The sequence below is a fragment of the Parus major genome, chromosome 21 (genome assembly GCF_001522545.3).
Source record: "Parus major isolate Abel chromosome 21, Parus_major1.1, whole genome shotgun sequence".
In the NCBI taxonomy this organism is placed as follows: domain Eukaryota; kingdom Metazoa; phylum Chordata; class Aves; order Passeriformes; family Paridae; genus Parus; species Parus major.
In genome coordinates, this window is record NC_031789.1 from 3,159,195 (window position 1) to 3,169,372 (window position 10,178).

General features: G+C 43.4%; 1 protein-coding gene across 1 annotated transcript in view; it reads left to right on the forward strand.

Annotated features, from left to right (window-relative positions):
- LOC107213700 (putative uncharacterized protein C1orf196) overlaps nucleotides 1-7,239 on the forward strand; it is a 67,104-nt gene extending 59,865 nt beyond the window's left edge. Inside the window, exon 3 of the mRNA XM_015648416.3 lies at nucleotides 4,641-7,239. Within this exon, the coding sequence (XP_015503902.1) occupies nucleotides 4,641-4,853 (213 nt within the window). The 3' untranslated portion in view covers nucleotides 4,854-7,239. The remainder of the gene's footprint in view (nucleotides 1-4,640) is intronic.
- Nucleotides 7,240-10,178: the final 2,939 nt, after the last annotated feature.

Sequence of the window (10,178 nt, forward strand, 5' to 3'; positions counted from 1 at the left end):
TTACTCTGTGGGTTCTAGGGTTTTCTTTCCGTGTGTCACCAGGACTGCAGCACATTCCTGACACCGGGCACCCTCTGCACCCTGGGAGTCACCGTGGCTGGGGAGGGCTCTGAGGGTGGAAACTGCTGCCTGAACCAAGAGCTGTGCTGAGATAATGCTGTGTATAAAAGCAAGGGGGGAGGAAAGGTGTGTTTATTCCCCTGGCACATCCCATCCTCCTCCTGGTGTTGGAGTGAATAAACAATTCCCCTGCACGGCGCTGTGGCAGGGACACGGCAGCCTGTGATAGATTGTCACTGTTGTCAATCATTTCTGACAGCCCTATTATGCTCAGAAAGGATGTTTGCTCTGTGGCTGTTGTTTTATAATCCTCAGAGGTGGAATTTTATAGCCTAGCAGTGTTTTTTCCTCAGACATTTCCCTAAGCAGGATTTATTGCTTCTGAGACACACGTGACACGAATCCGCTACACCTTCAAACTTTAAATCACCCCCCAGCTTTGCCTAAATTACTTCTGGATTTGTTTTACTTGACTTTCTGCTTCTAATTGCAATTGTGAGAGACTGGACTGGCGTGGAGCAGAAGGTGCACAACATCCAAAGGCTGAGTCACCTGCATCAGCTCTAATCCAGCTGCTTCCAAAGGAATTTGTCTAATGAACACAAAAGGAGCACCCAGGCACCAGCAGCAGCCCTAGATGTAGGGTAATAGTCTCTTATGTGAAAGAGCACATGACATTTTGCTGGATGCCTGCCCTCAAAACCAAGATTTCAGGAAGTTCAGTCCATTTAGTTCCTCCCATGAAGTGTTTAATTGACTTCAAGTGGATTTGAAGTTTTTTGGGAGAAATACCCTCTCTTCAGTGACTTTCCCAGCAGTGATTACCCTCAGGTGTTGTTCTGGAGGGAATGAAAAGACATCAAGACCATCTTGGGGTTTGCATTGGACCTTTAGAATGAGATCATACCACAAATGATGACTTAAGAACAAAATCAGCTTTGTGGGGCATCTGACTTAGAATCACCTGGATTTCAGTTGCTGCCCAGGATGAGAGTATGAGGGTCTTGAGATACTCAACCACTTCTCTGCTGGGGAGCTCATTTAGTTCTGAGATAAAGACAGAAAATCAGCCTGCTGGTGCTTCTAACCTAAACTGGTAACAAAATAGTGCTGCCATTACCCAAAAATCATAAGGAAAAGAACACTTTCATTTACAGTTAAAAGTATTTTCCTTCAAAATCTGGTGTTACAGCATTTTTGTGTGTGTGTGTGTGGTTTTGTGGTTGGTTGGTTTTTCCCTTTACTCTGAATCAAACATCTCCAGTCCCCACTGGCTCGTGGGACAAACCTTGAGCAGGACAGGTCTGCAGATGAAGTTAATGCCAGTTTGGACAGAGGATATTGCTTTGTTTTCCTTTGGAAAATATCTGAGTATTTGAGTTGTCACCACCTTAAGCCTTTTAAGCCTGACACTGACACCCTGTAGATAAATCATTTAAGGTGAGAGTCTTTCATATTATGGAAAAAAGGAAAACCTGCTTGGCACGACTCATATTTAGCCATTCAGCATCCCACCAGCTGTTGGGCTTTTTTTTGTATTACTCTCCATTTCTAACCAGACAAAATAATAATTTCTCAAGCCCTTTTACATTATAATCTGTTCTCCAGTGGTCCCTGTTGCCTTCCTGAGCAGGCAGTTGTGGAGACACGATAATTGCTGCAGAACTGGTAGCAGAGCAATGCTATTTCCCCAGCTGACCTTTAAAAATAGTTCCTATTTTCTACAGAGGGCTGCTGTATAAAACCAACCATGTTGTTGCATTACTTTGTTTGTTACTTAAACGTTTCTCACCATCTGTTCTTCAGACTTTTAGCAGAACTTCAGGAGCAGCACCCCATGACCTTTATTTTCACACGAGTGGGTCCTATCAGTATCAACAGGAAGAAGAGGGGAAGGAGGATTTGCTCTGTGTTTCAATAAACTGAAATTATTTGAGTTCTGAAAGCGTCCTTGCCACACCAATGTGTTTCAAGGGCTGCAGAAAGGGAAATGATGCAGATTCTGTTATGGAATATTATAAAAATGCAGCTGGAAATTGATGTTCACATATCTTGGTGCTCATTTATCTCAGCCTGCAAAATCCATGAGCTGGTTTGGCTTGGAAAACAGCTTCATTTCAAGTCAGGGTGTATCTAGAGGAAAGCCCAAAAAGCAAACTTGCTGCTCTGTTTGCTGTATTTTTTTTACATTAATCTTGTCATCCCATTTCCATAAGAAGGAATCTTCTTGGCTTCTTCAAGCCAGCAGCACAGCACACCTTCTAATAATCCCTCTAGGTCTAAAAGGGGGCACAAAACACTGACTTGTGTTGAAGGAGGAGAAGACAAAAGGCAGAACCTCTGAAGCTTCATCCAGAACCACGTTGGGTCTAATGACTTTATTAATATGAGTTACACAGCCTGGTGCTTGTCCCTAAACAGGTACCTGACATCCTGCAGCCTCTTTCATGGCCTGGGAGGGGAGGGAAAATTCATTTGTGGGCTGTGTCTATTAACTCAATTTATTTGGAGAATGATGTGGTCCCTGATGAGGGATCAGAGGCACCTCTGGCTCAGGAGAGCTGAAATGTGCTGCTCACTCCACATCCCTACTGACCCACGAGGGCTGGGTCCTGTCCTGCCTGGGGGGCATACCTGATTCAAAACCCATGAATTTTCTGAGCCAACACTCAGGATGAGGAAGTTTACAAAATGACTGTAAAAATGATAGTTACAGCCTTGGAGAAAGATCTTATTTTCTTGAGAGAGATTCAGGATGAATTTATGAAGCTTTTGTCCTCTGGCGCAGTCTGTGTTTTTCCCACCCTTCAGGGATTCAAACCTGAGCTGGAACCATGCAAAGGATGGATTCTGTTGCCTACCATCACCACAAAGAAATATTTATATCACTAAATAACGCTGCTGAATCCCCAAATTACATTTGCTGTAAGATGGGTGCTGGTGGTAATTCACTGGCTGCAAGTGGTTCAGCACGGTGACATCGGCTCACTTCTGATTTCATCCTCATTCTTTCTTACTTTGCTCTCCTTTGGAACTGGAAAAAAGCTTGTTGCTCCAAATTAGGCTTGATATTGCTGTTGAAAGCTCAGCAATGCTTTCAATATTTGCAACCCTGCAAGGGTAGAAGAATAAAAAAAATTACAAAATAAATCACGTGTACAAGGAGGAGAGCATAACACCAGCTTTAAAGGTGAAGGAGCAAGGCTCTCAGCTTGTTGTTTGTTTAGTTGCTGATAAGTTAGTGTTGACTTTTATGTTTTTGTGATGGGGTGGGGTCAGTAGGAGAGGATGGCAATGCCTGTGGAGAGGTCAAGCTGGGGGTTGTATAGCAGCAAGTCAGCACTCAGAGAGAGAGAAATAAAGATATATTTATATATATGTGTGTGTGTGTGTGTGTTTGTATGTGTGTATAGACAGGGGCACAGCACCTGAGAAAATTGCTGGAGACCTTTATTTGATTCTGAGGGAACCAGAAGTGGTTAAAAGAGAAAATGCATAAAGAAGCCGAGATCGCTGTGGGCAGATCTCTGCAGATGCTGGATAATGCCAATTGAATTCACATCCAGGTAATTCCAAAACTCCAGTTTCTGTGATTCCTTCACAAAAGGCCATCACACCTCTGAGCAGGTGGCCCAGGACAGAGTGTTTCACTGGCAGAGTCCTGCTGAACACCTGAAGAAGAGGTGACAATTTTGTCTCCCTTAGAACACGATGTGTATTCATGAGCGGGGGGTGTGAGCCAAAGCTCTGCAAGCTTTAATTGGAGTTCATGAGATGAGTATCTTCATAAATGTAGAAGAAGCAATTAGGGGAGACCAGAATGTATTTGCTATCGCAGCAAATTATCAGCAATACAGATTTTTCAGTTAATAACAGGAGAAAACCCCAATTGTGCAGCCAGCAAATGAGACAGAAAATCCCAGTTAGCCTCACTCGGCGCTCGGAAAGCACAAGATGTGAAGACTCAGGAAAACGTGTTCTCTTCCCTCAATGTGTTTTCTCCTGCCTGGAGAGTCTCCTGCTCCATTTGTAGTTAACAAAAGAGCTAAAGCACCTCACCTCAGCCCAAAGTGAGCTGCAGCTGCACCGTGGTGCTGGACCAAGCCACTGGGAAACCCGAGAGCTCCATCCCAAAGCTCTCTCATCATCCATCCTCTCCCAGCTCTGCTGCAAACTTCCCCTCCAACCTGCGAGCTCAGGGGTCACCAGCAGGAGGTGGGAGCCAGCCAAGCTTTACATTTGTATTTTTGTCTCAGAAAAACGAATAAATATTTAATGGCTCTGCGAAACAGAGCGAGCGCTCGCGTTCTCTCGCCATGTATCAACAGTTGCTTTAAGCACTTGCTTGATAAAAATTAAGCTGTTTCTCCAGATTCCTGCCTCAGATGTTGGGTAGGGAACTAATTTTGTAAGCAAAAGCTGTCTTGTTTTGGAAAATAAATTCAAATGGAAGGGTTGGTTTTTGAAAGTGAATGCTGGGCTGCAATTCCTGCAGAAATATTCCAAGCAGCCTTGTGAGTTAACCCTGGCAACAGATCTTGTCCAGATGTAGTAATCCTTTATATTTTAACTCTTTCTAGGCTGTAAGCTTAGCTCCTTCCAAGGAAAGCAACCATGCTAAATACATCCCATTCGATTTCATCTGCACAGAGTTTTGGCAAACCACAGATTTGCTCTGGACTCCTATTTTTCCCTGCAAGGAGATGAATTCACTGGCTGCAAGACCCTGTCACCACTTCAGATCTGTTCTTCCTTCTGGGAAAAGGTGTCTTTTATCCATTGCACAAATTTAAGGATGTAATTTAATTCCCATCTTCCTCATTTATCTGTGAGTTGGGAATAATATTTGCCTACTTCACAGTGATCGTGTGAGACTCTTCATTCATTAATGTGTAAAAGCTTTGAGATCCTTAGGATGAAAATCACTTTAAAAGATGCTGTTAATAATAAATATCAAGTAATGCACCTTGGTACCTCTTAGCAATAATTGGTGCTATCATTCCTGCCCAACTCTTCCATGAATTAAAAGGCTTTGAATGGAACTGGAACCACGAATGGGATTGGGACCAATTAACACGTAATCATATGTCAGTTTTTATATCCTTAGCATTCCTGTCATGGGACTCCCGGGAAAATCTCCATGGATTTTAATGGTGCAATGTCAGAATTCAACCCCAGACGTGTTTGTGGGATAATTGCTGGATAACCTGAGTTCTTCTGGTAACTTGGTTGCTTAGTGATTAAGCTAAAGGCAAAAGTATGCTGGTTTAATATTAACACAAATGGAATTAGCCACCCTTTCTATGAGTTAAATGTTACAGGAAAATTCTCATTATAAGGAAACCATGATTTTATTTTTTTTTTCCTTTTGATATATAGATTTAATTAAGTATTTTGTTGATAGTTTTTGACCTGCTCTTTGTACTTAACCTCCACTCCAGCATGTGGAGACTGGCTTTTATGGAAAAGCCAATAATTTGCTGCTCAGTCACCCAGCTCATACTTTTACGAGATTCCAAGCACACAGCACTCACCCTCCTAAACAGAGAGGCTCTGAATGTGCATCCCAAGGAAATAAAGAGCTCACATAAAGAAATTGCCTGATCTTCCAAAGGTATCAACATTATTTCTATGGAAGGGGAGAGCACCAAACCTCGGAATGACGCGTGGGATGGAGCCAGGACAAAGGACAGAGTGAATCAACACCATGAGAAAGCTGGTGGGGATTGACAGCAAAATGTTCCCTTTATTAGGGAACTTAGGAGCAGCCTCTTGATCCTGGCCAGGAGTGAATTGTGTGCTGTGAACGTTGCTGGTGCCACATGGGGGAGATGTTGAAGAAGAGCTGGATCGCTCCACTCTGGCACAGCGACTTCCCAGGGAAGAGCAGCCCGAGGGGTTTAGGAGCCTGATTCCTTTCAGCTTCCCTCCCATAGGATAAGTATATAAATATCCTGTATAAAAGTATATAAATATCCTGTATGAAAATATCCTGTATAAAAGGGATCTGTGCAAACCACTTGAAAAATTATCCCTCTCAGCTTCAGGGCGCGTCCAACATCTTCCATAAAAGCCAAAGGTGCTTTTATAAGCAAGACCATGAAGTGATGAAGGGAGATAAAATCAGAAGTGATGCAGTCCTTTGTGTTAGCACCACTGCAGCTCTCCCCCTCTTGCCTGGCAAGCTGGGTTTGGGGAGGGATGGTTTGGAGGAGCTGAGGGAGTCTGGCTGGCATGGGCAGCACTTAGCAGGATTTCTTGCTGCTGTTCCCTAATACCCAAAAAATGAGGATAAGCTCATACAAGCGTGATTTACTCAGGCCCACTGGCCATCTTCCTTGTTTCTTCTTAGAATAATGCTTTTCACACTGCAAATTAGTGGTTAATGCTTATTTATGCATGAGAAATCTCCACAGAAATGGCTATAGGGAAAGTATCTGTACTGTGTGAAAGCCAAAAAAGTAAGATTGACTTTTTGAATTATCTTTCCAATGCCAATTTTTTTTTTCCCCTGCAATGGTTTAAAGAGATATTAATTCTAGGACCCTGATATGTTTTATAATATTCTAGCAGCCAGGTTAACAGGTAGAACCAGTACTTTTGTAACAGGGGTGAGCTGTGAAGCTGGGTTACGTAGCCTGGGGGAGTCAAGAGGTCTTCATTTTTCAGCTTAAAAAAAAAAGAAAGAAAAGGAAAAAGTACAAACACACAGCACAAACCCCAAAAGCTGAAGTGCTGCCCCCTTTGAACACGGGCTCCAGCTGACTCCAGGGGAACTCTGGCTCCTCTTTCAAGCATGACCTTCCCTTTCTGCCCACTGACAGCCAGAGGCTGCAAGAATATAGCAACTTTTTCCTCTCTGTCTTTCTGCATAGAGGAATTCAAAATCACTGCATGATGTGTGCCCCAATTAATATTCCCTGATTGTTTCCCTTTCCCTTCCAAATGATGTCAGTCTCCATTATTTTTGGCATAATGGTAGTGAGAGGAATGTCTGTTTTTCAGTAATATTTTATCTCTCATTTTTGTGTTCCCAGCAATCTCTGCTCATCTCAGGATTCTTCTTTTTCTTTTCATCCTCTTGCTTTTGACTTATATTGTAAAAGACCTACAGTAAAATAATAAAAACTGTCTTAATCTATCACTACTCAGTTTGTACATTATTAATAATGAAGGCAGTGTAATTAGGCTGCAGAATGCACAGTGAACACAACACTGAGATGTCCTTAACTAACATCTGTGGCTACTGCTTGGCTTATATTGGCACAAGCCACCAAGATTTTACATGAAAACAGTTATTTGTGTCTGGCATTGCTTTTACAGAGTACAGGGGCTTCATTTTGTACTGGCTGCCTGTTGAAAGACAGCGTGAAATCCATGGCAATGAATGCTCAGCTCTGTTTGAGTCGTATTTGAGGCACAGATCCTGGCCTCTGTGTCATTGCTTTGCTGAAAACTTTTTTCTCTTGTGCCCTTGGTGGTTGAGCTGATGGGGTGCCATGGACAGAAAGTCATCTTTAAGAGTCCCTTCTTCTCTTCTGCCCCTTGCTGTCCCCTTTTCCATGTCAAACCCTCGTGATCCCCATCCTCACACCCTGGTATGAGGAGGCCAGGAAGGAACAAGGTGCTTTTCCACGTTGTCATTGGCATAAGCTGCTGGTTTGATCCTCTGCCTGTGCTGTCCTGACCTGTGACATGTTGGATCTCCAGTGTCAAAGGCATCAAAGGTGTCTCTGCTCCAACTTGTTCCTGAAATGATGGGGGGAAATCTCACCCTGAAAGCATCTGTAGGGCTGCAAGGCCACAGAGCTCATCGTGTCCATCACAGAATTATGGAATCATTTAGGCTGGGGAAAAAAAAAAAATCTTTAAGATCAACACATCCCATCCCTCCCTCTTTGACAGCTTCCAGCTGCTGACACAGAACTGGGAAGGGATGTTTAGAACAAGAGGGACGTTTAGATCAGATATAAGGAAGAAATTCTTCCCTATGAGAGAGGTCAGGCCCTGACACAGGGGCTGGGGAGGGAAAGGACCTTGAAGATGATCACGTTTCAACCCTTCTGAAGCCCCATCCAAGCTGTCTTGGACACTTTCAGGGATGGGGCAGCCACAGCTTCTCTGGGCAGCCTGTGCCAGGGCCTCCCCACCCTCACAGGGAAGGATTTCTTCCTTACATTTAACCAAACCTATTTTCTACCAGTTTACAGCCATTCCTCCTTGTCCTGTCAAACTGGGATGGACTGAGGTGCTCCTCCCCTGTAAAAATTTCAAGCCCTTTGCTTTCCAAGCCTCCAGCCGCTGTCAGCCTAACCCCTCCTGTCACAGGCAGTGACAGAGCCACAGCCCCCAATCTTCCTGCTGTGCTTACAGAGTGTCTATGATCAGTGATGACTCTGCACTAACAAGAGAATAAACCAGCCCTACAGCTGTATGAATGGATCAGCTCCATGGAAAACACGGGGAAATGCAACGTCTGCAGAAGGAGGGAGGGGAACTGAGAGCTCAAGGGGTTTTATTGTGGCACATTTGAGAGCAGAGCCCACAACAGAAAGTGAATAAAGACCTTATAAAAATACTTGGCAGCAACTCCTCTAAATCTTTCAAGGTATGAGTTTCTTATTTTAGTTGATTTACCGAGCTGACAAAGAGGCAATCATCGTTAATCAAAATAACTCACTCCTGCTTTGAGTATGAGAGCTGAAGTTAGATGAAGGTCATGGAAAAGAGATGATAAACTAGCCCAGGATCTTTAGTGGCTGGAGTTTATTAGGGAGCCTGTTCTAGGTGGGAAACAGATTTTGGCAAATGCTGACAGTTTTTTAAATGGGATTTTTCAAGAAGTAAGGATTGCATCTCTCGCAGATTCACAGATGTGATGCACTGAAGTATGCACCAAGGGATGATTTCCTGACGGCTTTTAGTAGCAAGAGGTGCTATATTGGAAAGCATTTGCTATTCTCCTGGAGGCAGGGAGGGAAGCAAAGATTTGGATAAGTTATGTAGGAGATGAGAAGTGATAGGGGCCTGCGAGTGCCAAACCACATTTTCTGGGGAAGTTCAGGAGACCCAGCCACTGGCACTCCTGGGAAATGTCTGTCTTGGGCGTCACAGAGATTTCTGCCCATGCCCAAGTCCATTTCTGTTTAGGGAAGTATCTTTCCTCAACCTCTGACAGTGGAATATCTCCCTGCTACGTTCCTCACCCTGCTCAGGTGGGGCCCAGGCTGTGTAGGACTCACTGAGGAGGACGTTTGTGAACACCTTGTTCAGCAGTTTGCTGATGGCTGAGCCCCAAATAATGCAAAACTGAACAGGCAGAAGCCCAAGAATCCTTCAAAATTATGTTAATGATTCTTAACAAGTTCCATGTTTTGCCTTGAAACTCACTTCTTTAGCTAAAATGTTCTCTGCATTCTGTCTAGAATGAAGGGGAAATATCTAAATTCAAGCTAAAGTGATTGCCTGAAGCGGTGAGGACTGCCAGTGCCTGCAAGCAATATCAATTAGTGTTCTGGTGCCAGAATTATCAATAACTCTCTTGCCAGTGGCTTTTATTATCAAAAAACTGGGTTGATAACTGTGTATTTCATTTGGAAAACATAATGTGTGACCTTAGCACGATGAAGGGACACAAAATCCCGTAGAAATTTTGTTTAAAGCTAAGCGCTTTGTGCTTGAGATTTGTTTTCTATTCCCTCATCTTCTTGCCCTATGGACACATCTGATGAGTCTAAACTTTGTCATTTAAAAGCTTTCGTGAGGTATTTGAAATTTCTAAATAATATGCTTATACATTTTGTTTTGTTTGCATCATCAGTAGCACAAACACTCCTGGGGACTGCAAATATTCATGGAAAGCCAACAAAAGAGCGACTCCCAAATACAGGGGACCCCTCCAATATCAAGAAAGCTGTAAGTTACAATACAAATAGCATACACCTATGTCAGCTCATGAATTAAATTATATTTCTGAGCAATCTCTTGTGGCAGCCTACTAAAATAATATATTACGTGCTCAGAGGCAGCATTGGAGTGATACAATGAAAGGGGGATAATTAAAGGCTTTGCAAATCCCAAATGTGCCAGCAGCTGCGGGTCAGCTCGGGAAGCAGCTC